Genomic DNA, 16,079 nt, shown 5'->3' on the forward strand with positions numbered 1-16,079 from the left:
AGTGTTCTTGCCTGGAGAATCCCAGGGACAGCGGAGCCTGGTGGGCTAACGTCTATGGGGTCGCACAGAGTCGGACACGACTGAAGCGACTTAGCAGCAGCAGCAGCAGCAGGAGATAACAATATAAACCAATTAAGTAAACTATTTCACAGTCAGAGAGAAGAGTTTACAATTAACTAGTTTGTCCCCAAAAGATATAATATATATATTTTGAGATAAATAATGCAAATTGGCAGATACTATCTTTAGAAATGACTTAAAAACTTGAAACTTCTGTTAGGTAATATGAACATTTTATTTGGAGGATATATGTTACTACTACACTGCTCTAACCTTTTCCTTTCAAATAAAAATAAACTATACAATTAGCTATCATTAATATGGAATTTACCTGGCAGAAAGAGTAAGAACTGAGCCAATTTTATAATACCTATGTGCAAAGGGTTTTCCACATAAATAATGTCAAGAGAATAAACCAGACAACAAAGCAAGCTAAAGATCCTTTATTGATATCTTTTTCTTTTAAATATATTTTCTGATATTTTACAGCAAAGCACAATAGTGCTCAATCACTGTTTTAAATAAAAAAGACCCCAACCATGATACATAATAACAGTACCAGCCCAACTATGCAGAGAACAAGTAAAAATCTGGTGGCTTGAATTCTGTTCTGAGTATGTGTTAAGTCCCTCAAAAATGTTTTTACCATGTAACTAATTATATACTTAATATACGCTCAGCAAAATAAAAATTGAAAACTAAAGAAAAATAGAAATAAAAATAATTCCTAATCCCATGAGTGAGAGATAACCATAATATTCCAGTAAACTTGCATCCTGTTCTGTACTATAGGTAAGATTATACAGTACTGTAAACTGATTTTTTAAGGTTAGTATATGATATTCATTTTTGTGTTACAAAAAAAATCTTTTTAAAGATATTTACTCTTACTTTACCACTTAAACGTTTTAAAATTTTACCTTTATCCTACTTCTTAAAAAATCACTTATGACATAACCAATACTTGTAGTAAAGTGAAATAAAAAGAGAAAACTTAAAATTTTCAGGATCCTACATCTCTACTACAACAGAGGATGAGATGGTTGGATGCCATCACCAACTCAATGTACATGAGTTTGAGCAAGCTCTGCAAGTTGGTAATGGACAGGGAAGCCTGGCGTGCTGCAGTCCATGGGGTCGCAAAGAGTCAGACAGGACTCAGCAACTGAATTGACTGACCTCTCTATTAACATTTCAGTCAGTATACAACTTATCAGAATCACAGTCACTCATAAATATATACTTACTTATATATTTATTTTTAAAGGAACAGATATCTACACACACATCATTTTTAGTTGTCCTTTTCACATAAAAAAAAAAACACATCTTTTCATAAAGACATACTACCATCATAGTATAAATAGTATTTATTGTATCAATATTCCTAAACTATTCCTCTATTTTATTGTTCAGTTGCTCGGTCCTGTCCGACTCTGCGACCCCATGGACTGCAGCACACAATAGCCTTCCTTGTCCGTCACTATCTCCCAGAGTTTGCTCAAACTCATGTCCACTGAGTTGGTGACGCCATCCAACCATCTCATTCTGTCGTCCCCTTATCCTCCTGCCCTCAATCTTTCCCAGCATCAGTGTTTTTCCAGTGAGTCAGCTCTTCACAGGCGGCCAAAGTATGGGAGCTTCAGCTTCAGCATCAGTCTTTCTAATGAATATTCAGGACTGATTTCCTTTAGGATTGACTGGTTGGATCTCCTTGCTGTCCAGGGGACTCTCATGAGTCTTCTCCAACACCACAGTTCAAAAGCATCAGTTCTTCGGCGCTCAGCTTTCTTTACAGTCCAATTAGCACATCTGTACATGACTACTGGAAAAACCAGCTTTGACCAGACAGACTTTTGTTAGCAAATTGATATTTCTACTTTTTAATATGCTGTCTAGGTTTGTCACAGCTTTTCTTCCAAGGAGCAAATGTCTTTTAGTGTCATGGCTGCAGTCACCGTCCACAGTGATTTTGGAGCCCAAGTAAATAAAGTGTGTCACTGTTTCCATTGTTTCCCCATCTATCTGCCGTGAAGTGACAGGACCGGATGCCATGATCTTAGTTTTTTGAATGCTGAGTTTCAAGCCAGCGTTTTCACTCTCCTCTTTCATCAAAAGACTCTTCAGTTCCTCTTCCCTGTCGGCCATAATGGTGGTGTCATCTGCGTATCTGAGGTTACTGATATTTCTTCGGGCAATCTAAATTCCAGCTTGAGCTGCATTCAGCTCAGCATTTTGCATGATATACTTTGCATGTACATTAAATAAGCAAGATAACAATGTACAGCCTTGATATACTCCTTTCCCAATTTTGAACCAGTCTGTTGTTCCATGATCGGTTCTAACTGTTGCTTCTTGATCTGCATACAGGTTTCTCAGGAGACAAGTAAGGTGGTCTGGTATTCCCAACTCTTGAATTTTCCACAGTTTGTTGTGATCCACAGTCAGAGGCTTTAGCATAATCAATGAAGCAGAAGTAGATGTTTTTCTAGAATTCCCTTGCTTTTTCTATGATCTAACGGAAGTTGGCAATTTGATCTCTGGTTCCTCTGCCTTTTCTAAATCCTCCTCGTATATCTGGAGGTTCTCGGTTCATGTACTGTTGAAGCCTAGCCTGAAGGATTTTGAGCATTAACCTTGCTAGCATGTGAAACGAGTGCAATTGTGCCTCTATGCTGAACACTTATATTGCTTTCATTTTTTTAAGGATTATTAGCAAGATTGCCATTAGTAGTCTTAAATTGGATTGTTATAACCTTGTTTATCAGCACTTTACGATAAATTTCAAGAACGGAATTCCTAACCAAAGGCTTTTTTTTTTTTAGTTATGGGGATATGCAAATTTTTAAAGCTCTAGGTACAGCCTAGCAGGATCTAAATAAGCTGACAAAGGAAATGAAAAATTAAGTTCTGTGAACTCCATGAAAGATTCTAGGAACCAAGGCTAGGAAGACAATTTCTGCCTATAGGGGACCCATAATCCGATGCGAGAGACAAACACTGTAATAGTTACAACAATGAAAAATGGCACGTCTAATAATGGATATGATTGTAAACAAAGAACAATCAAATACTTCCTTCCTAGAAAAGCTAGACTGAGTAAAAGAAGACAATGTGGGAGAGAAATTTCAGATTCACAAAAAGGAATCAAAGACTTAGGTACCCATCAAAGTAATTCCCAGCAATAGCCCATTTAACACATTCTTCCTCAACCATTAATTTACTGAGGAAAAGCATATATAATCAGAAAAAAATTAGAACTAGCAAACTTAATAACCACTAACCCTTTGATATACCTGATGAATGACAAAACTATGAGTTATCTAACTTAGTGACATACTAAGCGACTTATAGAAACGTATCTAGAACTTAGATCTTATTCTCAATCTAATGTTCTTTCCTTCATATTTTTCTCTACTATTTAGCATAAAATTTAAATTGCATGCTATTTAAGTAGTTCAGATTAATTTGAAATCAAACAGCAGTTTTAAGAAGTACTTATCATCTATACACACAGATAAGAAAACATCCTTTTTTAAATTTAAATAAGTAGAAACAGCAGGAACACTGTAAGGAAGATTATCTTATCAACCTACTTCCTTAAGGGAAATCTGGCCTAGTACATTCAACACATAAGCTAACAGAAACATTGAAAATATAAAAGATTACCTTGAGATATATTTTTACTTAATTTCTTTAATAAATTATTGCTTAATCATCCTGACCTCCAAATCATATTTATACCTTTTAAAAAACTGTTTTAAAAACAAGAGCTGCATTTTAGAAAGTACATACCATCCATATGATATATTGATTAATATAATCAGGGTCACTGAGTTGATTTATCAATGGAAGAAGAACTCCACGTGCAAGGATTTCCTGGACAAAAATTTTAAAACACAAAAACAAATTTAATCTCATATACTTCTCAAATCAATAGCACAGTGTAAATTTCCTAACTCAATGCTGTTACTGAAGAAAGGTAAGGTATAGATAAAAGTAAATTTGGTAAATGACATGATTTACAAAAAGATGAGCTAGCATACATCAGTTGAATAAGATGAAGCCATCTATATCAACTTAGATACATGGGCACAATTAGCTAAAGTACAGTTGAGCGAAAAAAAAAGCAAAAGTATACCTCTAATAAGCAGAATCAAGATTGCCAGAAGAAGTATCAATAACCTCAGATATGCAGATGACACCATCCTTATGGAAGAAAGTGAAGAGGAACTAAAAAGCCTCTTGATGAAGGTGAAAGTGGAGAGTGAAAAAGTTGGCTTAAAGCTCAACATTCAGAAAACGAAGATCATGGCATCCGGTCCCATCACTTCATGGGAAATAGATGAGCAAACAGTGGAAACAGTATCAGACTTTATTTTTCTGGGCTCCAAAATCACTGCAGATGGTGACTGCAGCCATGAAATTAAAAGACGCGTACTCCTTGGAAGGAAAGTTATGACCAACCTAGATAGCATATTCAAAAGCAGAGACATTACTTTGCCAACAAAGGTTCGTCTAGTCAAGGCTATGGTTTTTCCAGTGGTCATGTATGGATGTGAGAGTTGGACTGTGAAGAAGGCTGAGCACCGAAGAATTGATGCTTTTGAACTGTGGTGTTGGAAAAGACTCTTGAGAGTCCCCTGGACTGCAAGGAGATCCAACCAGTCCATTCTGAAGGAGATCAGTCCTGGGTGTTCATTGGAAGGAATGATGCTAAAGCTGAAACTCCAGTACGTTGGCCACCTCATGCGAAGAGTTGACTCACTGGAAAAGACTCTGATGCTGGGAGGGATTGGGGGCAAGAGGAGAAGGGGACGACAGAGGATGAGATGGCTGGATGGCATCACTGACTCGATGGACATGAGTCTGAGTGAACTCCGGGAGGTGGTGATGGACAGGGAGGCCTGGCGTGCTGCGATTCCTGGGGTCGCAAGGAGTCGGACACGACTGAGCGACTGATTTGATCAAGTTAGCATTTATATCCATTTTTAAAAGGCAAAACATGGCAGTATATGTATTTATGGACTCCTACATCTATATTAAAAGTATAAAAACAAAAAAAGAAAACAATCAGAACAGTGACTGCCTTTGAGGGAGGGCTAGAGCAACTACAGCAAAATGTTAACACTGCTCAAATCTGGTTTGTTGGCGCATAAATGTCTATTGTATTAACTTGCTATACCTGTCTGTTTGAAATTTCTAATACAAGATAATAAAAATAAAATAACATTTATGGTAATACAATTACTTAATATTCTTTGACTATACCTTCCCATTCTCTGCAGCTGTTTACACGTCTATCAAGATTCTGGCTCTCCTTCTAGGACTGACTACAGAATTAATTTTCTAATTAAATAAACCCTGATTGTTCTGATGAACACTATTCACTTATATATTTAAAATACACTCATGCTTTGTATTTATGGCATTTATCACATACCATTCTTTAAGTAATTCTGTGTCTTCCACCTCTCCTAATATACTACAGCTCTTTAGGAACTTTTCGTATGTGAGTGGAAATTAGTTAAAAGAGATAAAAGATTTATCTCTATGCAAAAATACTCTTATCTTCTCAAGGTCACTGTCTTAAATATGGCATGACTTTGAAAAAATTAAATGATGCAAATCAAGAAACTAAGTGGCTCAGATGGTAAAACGTTTGCCTACAATGTAGGAGACTGGGGTTCAATCCCTGGGTTGGGAAGATCTCCTGGAGAAGGAAATGGCAACCCACTCCAGTAGTCTTGCCTGAAGAATCCCATGGAAAGAGGAGCCTGGCGGGCTACAGTCCATGGTGTCGCAAAGAGCAGGACATGACTGAACGACTTCACTTTCACTTTCAAACTTAGACAATAGTCTACTTGTTTAATCTTCAGTCCTCTATGCTTGTGATATCTAGAGTTATGAAACAGAATTTCTTATGAATACTAGAAAGGCTAAATAGCCACAAGTTTAACAGGATGTTTCACTTTTCTAAGTAAAGGACCAATTTATTTATTCCTTTCCAGATTTCTAATTTATCTGTGCCATTTTCTGGTATAAGTTCACAGACGAGAGCCTTCACTTTGCTTTCCTTTAGAGAAATATTTTATATAAATTCTACTTCTATAAGTTTTACAAGTCTTTGACAACTTTTACCCCATGATCAATTAATATTTCTAAAAGGCACTAATGGAGGCTCCAAAAACTTTTTGAAATGTCTTTTAAGACATCTCCCAGTCTCAAATTAGAAAATTGCTTATTCTGGATTAGCTTTAATCTCTAACTTTTTAAAAATTATATTTATTTATGTAATTTCTTCTCTCAAATTATGTATCTGACCACACATGCTCAAATTTTTAAATGTATTCTGAAATGATAAAATTGACAAACAAAAAAGTGCTTTATTGAAAGTTTATTTTCAAAGGAGTAAAACACATATGGGTAACCTTTTTGAATAAGTTTACTGCTTCATATTAGTTAAGGCAAACAGTCGTTATGTCTCTCTGAAAACTATTTTGATCTCCTAATTTGCCTCATGAAAGAGTTTGGTTAGTCGTGTATATGTGTGTGTGTCTGTGTGTTTAGTTGCTCAGTCATGTATGACTCTGCAACCTCATGGACTATACAGCCCACCAGGCTCCTCTGTCCATGGGATTCACCAGGCAAGAATACTGGAGTGGGTAGCCATGTCCTTCTCCAGGGGATCTTCCTGACCCAGGGATTGAAACCGGGTCTCCTGCATTGCAGGCAGATTCTTAATCATCTGAACCACCAGGGAAGTCCTTGGTTAGTCATACGACTCAATAATTCCTATACAGTTTTAGTGAGAGCAAAATATTGCAAATATTATAAATTATGTGGCAATTTTCATATACTTTAACACAAGTATAAGCTGTCAAATATGAAGATTTAAAAGTTACAGAGTCACTGAGGCCATGAATCTTTATGTCCATAAAACATGGCAATGGGAGACAGCAGAGGCAATTAAATAGCAATATCTCAGTCAAATGCTGTGATTTGTACAACTCATACAAAGGATTCATATAAAGGAAAGAACTAAGAACTTTCTAGTCTGTTATTTAATCTGAACAAAGTGCCTTTTGGGAAAACCTAGATTTAATTATCAACAAAGGAAAGTGATAAAGAACTATCAAGTTAAGAGAAAAACAAACTGACCACAGAGCTCTACAATTACACTCACTCAATTAGACACAAGCAAAAAGAAATGAAATATTGGCCTAAAAGATCAATCTATGGCAAAATGTATTTGCTTTTTCTTTAAACAACCCTACTTATTTTAAACACATTTTAAACCCATGTAACAAGACTGATCGTCATTCCTGTCTCCTAAAAGTCAGTTTAATCTTTAAAGAGTAGCAGTAGCATGTGCCCCATAGCCAGCAAGGTCAAATAGGTTTCCTCTCAGATCACGAACTCCTTATCGTCAAATTCAGACTTAAATTGAAGAAAGTAGGGAAAACCACTAGACCATTCAGCTATGACCTAAAGTGACACAAAGATTCGAGGGATTAGATCTGATAGACTGTCTGAAGAAATATGGACAGAAATTCAAGACATTGTATAGGAGACAGGGATCAAGACTAGTCCCAAGAAGAAGAAATGTAAAAAAGCAAAATGGCTGTCTGAAGAGGCCTTACAAATAGCTGTGAAAAGAAGAGAAATGAAAAGCAAAGGAGAAAAGGAAAGACATATATATCTGAATGCAGATTTCCAAAGAATAGCAAGGAGAGATAAGAAAGCCTTCCTCAGTGATCAGTGCAAAGAAATAAGAGGAAAACAGAATGGGAAAGACTAGAGTTTTCTTCCTGGAGAAAGCAATGGCATCCCACTCCAGTACTCTTGCCTGGAAAATCCCATGGATGGAGGAGCCTGGTGGGCTGCGGTCCATGGGGTTGTGAAGACTCGGACACGACTGAGCGACTTCACTTTCACTTTTCACTTTCATGCACTGGAGAAGGAAATGGCAACCCACTCCAGTGTTCTTGCCTGGAGAATCCCAGGGGCGGGGGAGCCTGGTGGGCTGACGTCTACGGGGTCGCCCAGAGTTGGACACAACTGAAGTGACTTAGCAGTCGCAGCAGCAGAATGCTCTTCAAGAAAACTAGAGATACCAAGGGAACATTTCATGTAAAGATGGGCACAATAAAGGACAGAAATGGTATGGACCCAACAGAGGCAGAAGATACTAAGAAGAGGTGCCAAGAATACACAGAAGAACTGTACAAAAAAGATCTTCATGACCCAGATAATCACAATGGTGTGATCAACTCACCTAGAGTCAGACATCCTGGAATGTGAAGTCAAGTGGGCCTTAGGAAGCATCACTACCAACAAAGCTAGTGGAGGTGATGGAATTCCAGGTGAGGTATTTCAAATCTAAAAAATGATGCTGTGAAAGTACTGCACTCAATATGCCAGAAAATTTGGAAAACTCAGCAGTGGCCACAGGACTGGAAAAGGTCAGTTTTCATTCCAATCTCAAAGAAAGGCAACGACAAAGAATGCTGAAACTAATGTACAATGGCACTCATCTTACATGCTAGTCAAGTAATGCTCAAAATTCTCCAAGCCAGGCTTCAACAGTATGTGAACCATGAACTTCCAGATGTTCAGGCTGGATTTAGAAAAGGCAGAGGAATCAGAGATCAAATTGCCAACATCCGTTGGACCATCGATAAAGCAAGAGAGTTTCAGAAAAACATCTATTTCTGCTTTATTGACTATGCCAAAGCCTGGATCATGACAAACTGTCGAAAATTCTTAAAGATGGGAATACCAGACCATTTGACCTGCCTCTTGAGAAACCTGTATGCAGGTCAGGAAGCAACAGTTAGAACTGGACACGGAACAACACCTGGTTCCAAATCAGGAAAGGAGCACATCAAGGCTGTATACTGTCACCCTGCTTATTTAACTTATATGCAGAGTACACCATGAGAAACACTGGGCTGGATGAAGCACAAGCTGGAATCAAGACTGCAGGAAGAAATATCAATAACCTCAGATATGCAGATGACACCACTCCTTATGGCAGAAAGTGAAGAAGAACTAAAGAGCCTCTTGATGAAAGTGAAAGAGCAGAGTGAAAAAGTTGGCTTAAAACTCAACATTTAGAAAACTAAGATCGGTGCATCTGGTCTCATCACTTCATGGCAAATAGATGGGGAAACAGTGGAAACAGTGTCAGACTTTATTTTTTTGGGCTCCCAAATCACTGCAGATGGTGACTGCAACCATGAAATTAAAAGATGCTTACTCCTTGAAAGAAAAGTTATGACCAACGTAGACAGCATATTAAAAAGCAGAGACATTACTTTGCCAACAAAGGTCCATCTAGTCAAAACTATGGTTTTTCCAGTAGTCATGTATGGATGTGAGAGTTGGACTATAAAGAAAGCTGAGAGCCAAAGAATTGATGCTTTTGAACTGTGGTGTTGGAAGACTCTTGAGAGGTCCTTGGACTACAAGGAGATCAAACCAGTCCATCCTAAAGGAAATCAGTCCTGAATATTCATTGGAAGGACAGATCCTGAAGCTGAAACTCCAATCTTTTGGCCACCTGATGCGAACAACTGACTCATTGGAAAAGACCATGATGCTAGGAAAGATTGAAAGAGAAGGAGAAGGGGACAACAGAGGATAAGATGGCTGGATGGCATCACCAACTCAATGGACATGAGTCTGAGTAAACCCCAGGAGTTGGTGATGGACAGGGAGGCCTGGCGTGCTGCAGTCCATGGGGTTGCAAAGAGTCACACACTACTGAATGACTGAACTCAACTGAACTGTGCATTAAAATTGATTATCTGATTGGTATATGCTATATGGCAGGCACTGTGAAAACCAGTAAGTACACAGTGATACAGAATACAGAAATGAAGAAATGGCCCCTGTCCTCTAGGGCTTGGGATTCTGTTAGGGGAAAAAGGCATCGAGCAAGTTAATCCAACAATCAAACTTTCATGTTAAAATATGGTAAATTTAAGAAGGAATACAGTACCTACCTACACTGATAGGGAATTATGAGGGGGCTTTTAGAGAAGGAAGTATTTCTGAGGAAGTGAGATATGAGGGACAAATATAATTTAGCCAAGAGTATAATGCAAATCATTCTAAGCAGATGAAAAAAAGCGTACGAGATAATCCTATAGTGGAGAGAAATGGCACTTTGGAAAAGCCTGTGTGGTTGGAGTACAGTGATGACATGGAATGAAGGCCAGAGAGGTTAAACAACGCCACATCACCCACAGTCTTATTGTAAGCCTTTTAAAAGGACTTAAGATTTAAAACATTTGCTGGGTGGTCATTACGGGAATGAAGAAAAGACTTATAAAAGGTACACAGGATTTGGAGGCAAGAGTAAGACTTCCATCTTGTGCATTCAAAGTTTAAAAGGGCTATGCATCAGTGAAATAGTGATTTTAGTAGGCAGCTGGTGGACAGTTTAGAAGGGAAAGATATAGATTTGAAAGTTATTAGCATTTGGATGGTGTTTAAAGTCACAGGGATGGATGCGCAAGAAGGCACAGAATTGCACAACTTGTATATTTAAAAGTTAAGCAGAGTATCAGGCAGGCAAAGACTGCTCCAAATAATCAGCATGAATGAATATGATGACTGATTAGCAGTATCTTCCTTCAGTGGTAGATGTGAATCTAGACATAGACATGCCAGATGTTGATAATGACCAGCCCAAGTCTTCAATGTATATAATCTATCAGACTCTTCCCATCAAGATCAAGCATTTTCTATTCATTTCACAGCATCATTACCCTACCTGAAAATGCACTGAACTCAAGTTAGAGAGCTATCAGGATACTGATAAATTGATACTGCTTAAATAATAATAAGCAAAAAAGCTCAGTTAGGAACTGGTGTATCTGTTTTGCAGAATGGCAGACTAAAAAGATCATAAACTTTCATTTTCAGTATAATCAGAAACTTTTAATTTAACCCATTGAGCCAGGGTAAGGACTAACGTAGCTAGCATTTCTTGGTCATAACCAGTAATCAAAGTCAAAATGTTATTCCTTTACATTTGCACACAGAATTTTATCCCAAAGGATTATACCCAGAGAATAAATGAGTCCAAAATTATTGTTTTCATCTGACATTTATTTTTCAATGCCAAGAAGTAGAATCTTAGCTGCCCAGGGTTTTTTTTGAAAGTTTCTATCAGAAGTGTTATTTTAATTGGCCTACTTTAGATAAATTTATAGGATTCATTGGAAGGACTGATGCTGAAGCTCCAATACTTTGGCCACCTGATGTAAAGAGCTGACTCATTAGAAAAGATCCAGATGCTGGGAAAGATTGAAGGCAGGAGAGGAGAAGGGGATGACAGAGGACAAGATGACTGGATAGCATCACCGACTCAATGGACATGAGTTTGAGCAAGCTCAGAGAGATGGTGAAGGACAGGGAAGCCTGGTGTGCTGCAGTCCATGGGGTAGCAAAAGTCGGACATGAATAAGCGACTGAACAACAATGTTAAAGAAAATTTAAAACATAATCTAACTTTAACTCAAGCAGTTCTTGAGGTGTTGTCCAGGAACCTCTGGGGTGTAAGGGAAAGGGAAGCAAACAGTGGTATTTTCAGAATGGAGCATGATAGTTAATGGAATGTGCTTGTGTATTCTGTGTTCCAAAATTCCTTAGTTTTAATATTTACAATATAATAAATATTGATCGACAAAGCCCACATAAACAGAAGCTATTTGGGGTCCTTAATAATTTTTAAGTGTGTAACAGGGTCCTGGGACCAAAAATTTGGTAATTACTACTCTAAGTTTCTTTATAGCCATGTATTTGGTATGTGTTTAAGCTTACCCTGACAAAGTATCGCATGATCTTGTTCTGGAAATCTCCAGGAGGTAGCAACAAATATAATAAGACCTCACACAAATCCCTTAGGAATCCTAGAAATAAAAAAAAAAGGAGCCATAATAACAGAAAATACAAAATCTCCACCTACTCTTGATATAAAACACAAAGTGGCAGGATTAAGCAGTTTGCTGATTATATAAGCTTATTATCTTAGTAATTAATCAGTATTCAATAAAAATCTTTGTTATTCTCCAAACAGCAAATATTCATTAATCAAAGTAATATACACTTTTTTACTTTGCCCAGTTCTACCCTACATCTATGAGATGGCTGGATGGCATCACCAACTTGATGGACATGAGTTTGAGTAAACTCCAGGAGCTGGTGATGGACAGGGAGGCCTGGCATGCTGCGATTCACGGGGTCGCAAAGAGTCAGACACGACTGAGCGACTGAACTGAACTGAACCCTAAATCTTGAGTTGTTGAGAAACTTCAATTACAAAAGTGTTTTTCCCCAAAGTTTTAGTTGCACCAAGTATTCTACTCTTCTACCACACATCTCTACATACTTAAGTTATCTGCACATTTAAAAATATACTTACAATTCTTTTTCAAGAAAGAACCTCCACTAACCTGGCAGGTAATAAGAAAAAGAACATGCTCTTCTATTTTACTGATTGAAGAGGGCTTGATTTACATAAAAGAACTATACATCATTCTAACTATTCCTTACATTTAGTTATTTCATATTAATGCTAATGAAGGAGCAATTAAAAACTGAATTGCATAATAAATATAAAAAGGAAAGAAGAAAAACGGAAAAGAGCAGAAAAGAAAGCAAAGAAATAGAAAAGCTGAGCACATTTTAAAAATCTAAGAAAACAATTTCCATGACTAGCAATGCTTTTCTGACGTGTTCATATGCTGACACTTCCTGGGAAGGTAATTATGTAACTGATAATCAAAACCTGATAATCAAAACAATATGCCCAGTAGCACAGACTCGGTCACTGTAAAACTAGGAAAAGACAACATCCTCAGCTAAAATTTATCTGGTCTAACCTCTCAAAAAGAAAAGTCAATTCAACTCTATAAATTTCATTTGAAACATTATCATCATTCCCTTAGAAAATATTTACAATAATAGGTGTATTCTCGAATTAGAAATAATAAACTCAAGGTGAAGATAAAACTACTACAGATCAAAAAAAGTAAATTCCTAAGGATAAAATGTTTGTGTTTGCTATATTTTAAAAGACAACAAAGGAAGTTCTCTTTAACTGAAAAGGCTCTCTTTAAAAGAAAAAAGAATCTGGAAATTTACTTCTAAGAGTTAAAAGATAAAATAAGCAGTAGTGTTTTTACTAAGCTTCCTGTCCTGTAAGAATAACTTCACTCTTAGATTTTACCCTGCTGCTGCTGCTGTCGCTTCAGTTGTGTCTGACTCTGTGCGACCCCATAGATGGTATCTCACCAGGCTCCCCCATCCCTAGGATTCTCCAGGCAAGAACACTGGAGTGGGTAGATTTTACCCTGGTATTTGTTAAATGGTTCTGCTAATTTGCCTCTACTAACGTGAACAGTTAATATGCTCAAAAAGTTAAATTAAAAAGAAAACCTTCTTCATCTTTGGGAGAAGTGCACACTAGGTCACGGCAAACATCCTTTTCCATTTCAACTTCAACTTCAAAGAAGGTATCTACAAGATCTTCTGCTGTACCTGGACAGAAAAGGAACAATTCAAGATTAGAGAATAATAAAGAAAAACGGATTTAAAAAAATAATAATAAAATAAAATAAAATCCTAATTTTCAAATGGGATAAAGATATTATTACCTTTCACTTGATCATCTTTCTCTGTTATCTTTTGTTGGGCCTTTCTGAATACTCGTAGGTGTGTGCCAAAATCATCTACAAGGCGTGTAGTAAAATAAGGTTGCCAGTCTATTTCTTTAGACCTTATAACAAACACATTACATAAAAGGATGACTTTTTAAATCAAAAAATAAATTTATTCAATGACTATTGAAAAACAACATGATCATCACAGACTGAATTTATTTACACTTTTTGTCCATTTAATTAGTATTACATCTTAGCATTCCTCTTCAAAAGACCCATAGTTTATCAAATCTATTTAAACTTTTGAACAGTATGCTTTGAAGTATTTTATGTGTCGAAGCTTAAAAGTATTAAGTGCTTAAAATTAAAAACAGGAAAGAAAACAGGCAATTTCTCATCCCAGACATAACAACACATTAAGAACTTAGAATGCTTTTGCTTGTTTTTAAAAGAGCACTTGGGATTTTTGATTCTTTCTGAACCCTTTCTGAATTCTCCACATTCTTCCATTTAGTTATACAGTCCAAGTTTTGAACCAAATACCTTTGGTGTGAGCCTGATTGGTTTCTGTTTGCATATATAAACACTTAAAAACTCAACTATTCAAAATAGCTATAGTCACCTGGAAATGGTTTAAAGAATAATGTATAAAATACCACACTTACCCATGAAAAAAGTGGTAACTAATTTTATTAAGCTACCTAGTACTCTTATAAAAGAAGACTTCAACAAACACTGCTAATTTAGCACACCAGTGAAACATAACAAACACAATAGATAAATACAAAACAGATTACACATCTCTTTTGATTAAGTGATAATTTTAAACAAGCATTTTTTCAATGCTGTTTTCCTTATATTAACATTAAAATTAATTCATCCCTTTATGAACATACCAAATAGAAGACAAAGAGTTATTCATAAAGATGCTGAGCAATAAAGGAGAGGAAAAAAAAAAAGTATACCATAAGTCATCATGCTAATTCACCATACATAAAAAAGCAAGTGAGTAAGTTAATTTGATTATTGTTTTTGGAGAAAAACCTTATAAATGTGATAACAGCACTGAGGAATATCACAGATGGCTGTTTTCAAATAAAAACAAATTATTAACATTAATATACTTTTTAATGTGCAATTATAATCTATTATACACATGGAAAGTAAATTATAAGTACATGAAATACAAGTCAACTTATTAAAAATAAAGGTAACCTGAGTGTTCAGATTTGCAGAGGGATTATCATTAGACTATATGAGCCATGTATATTAAATACTTTGAGGTCTCTAGAATCTTTGTTTCTTAAAAGAGAAAAGCACTATTATCTGTGTAAGCATCTTTCAAAAATCCTTACATGAATATCTGTACAAAATCATCCAAACTTGAAAATTTGTATAAGAACAAAATTTACATGGTATAGACCATAAATTCATTTAATCCATAAAAGGTTCATTCTAACAAATTTAGAAGCAGAATCTTTCAAATTGTATGTGCTCTGTTTCATGTATAGTGCTGTTATAGAATTTATTGAAATTCAAGCAAAATAAATTCATTAATTTTAGAACCTATCTCAATACATCTTAGAAGATGTAAATGAGACATCTGAAGAAGATATAAAAGGATGTAAAAGTAATATTTAACATGACTGGAAGTTAATCAGTAATGCAAATATAAAAAATTATTTTAATTATTAAACACAGATTTCTACTTTCAATATATAAATACATTGAGGTGAGGAAAACAGGAAGCATAATATTTCATATTCCCTGTCCAAGGTAATTATTTTCCCTCTGCTTGACTCATTTTCACTGAATACATACAAATTTAATGTAAATCTCAATTCAAAGGAACTATTCTAGGTAAGGAAGATAGGAACAACAGTAGTACATGACTGCCCACTTATAAATTAGGAAAATATCTACTAATAATTTCTAGTAGTATTTACCTTATAATTTGAAAACATTTTGTTGACAGTGAAGTACTTCCTAAAATTATGGTATATGACTAATATATAATAAGTGCAATGTAAATATAAATTTAAAAATCATTTAATTTATGTAATAGCCACATTTCCTTCTATTGATCTACAAATAGCTTTCTATTTGAGTTCTTAATACTATTATTCTTAAATCATAACTGCAGTCAAGGCTCTTTTTCACTTTGTTTAAAATATTTCCCCACATGTCTTCTAGTAAAAACATCTAGATTATTATACAACGAATCCTATTATCTATACTTTCATTTTATTACTACTTAGAAGCTTTCATTTCTTGAATTTAAAAATGAGAGCATACTTCCTATATGACCAAGAGAATAAGGAATATATTCAACCCTACTCCAAA

General features: G+C 35.8%; 1 protein-coding gene across 6 annotated transcripts in view; it reads right to left on the bottom strand.

Moving 5' to 3' along the window:
- The window catches only part of SNX13 (sorting nexin 13), a 147,886-nt gene that overhangs the window by 61,537 nt on the left and 70,270 nt on the right, over positions 1-16,079 (bottom strand). For all 6 annotated transcript variants that reach the window (XM_003585951.6, XM_059885805.1, XM_059885807.1 and 3 more), the window contains 4 exons: positions 13,731-13,852; positions 13,513-13,614; positions 11,896-11,984; positions 3,856-3,939 (listed from right to left, as the gene is read on the bottom strand). In XM_003585951.6, coding sequence (XP_003585999.4) covers positions 3,856-3,939; positions 11,896-11,984; positions 13,513-13,614; positions 13,731-13,852 — 397 coding nt within the window. The remainder of the gene's footprint in view (positions 1-3,855; positions 3,940-11,895; positions 11,985-13,512; positions 13,615-13,730; positions 13,853-16,079) is intronic.

Source organism: Bos taurus, chromosome 4 (genome assembly GCF_002263795.3).
Source record: "Bos taurus isolate L1 Dominette 01449 registration number 42190680 breed Hereford chromosome 4, ARS-UCD2.0, whole genome shotgun sequence".
NCBI lineage: Eukaryota > Metazoa > Chordata > Mammalia > Artiodactyla > Bovidae > Bos > Bos taurus.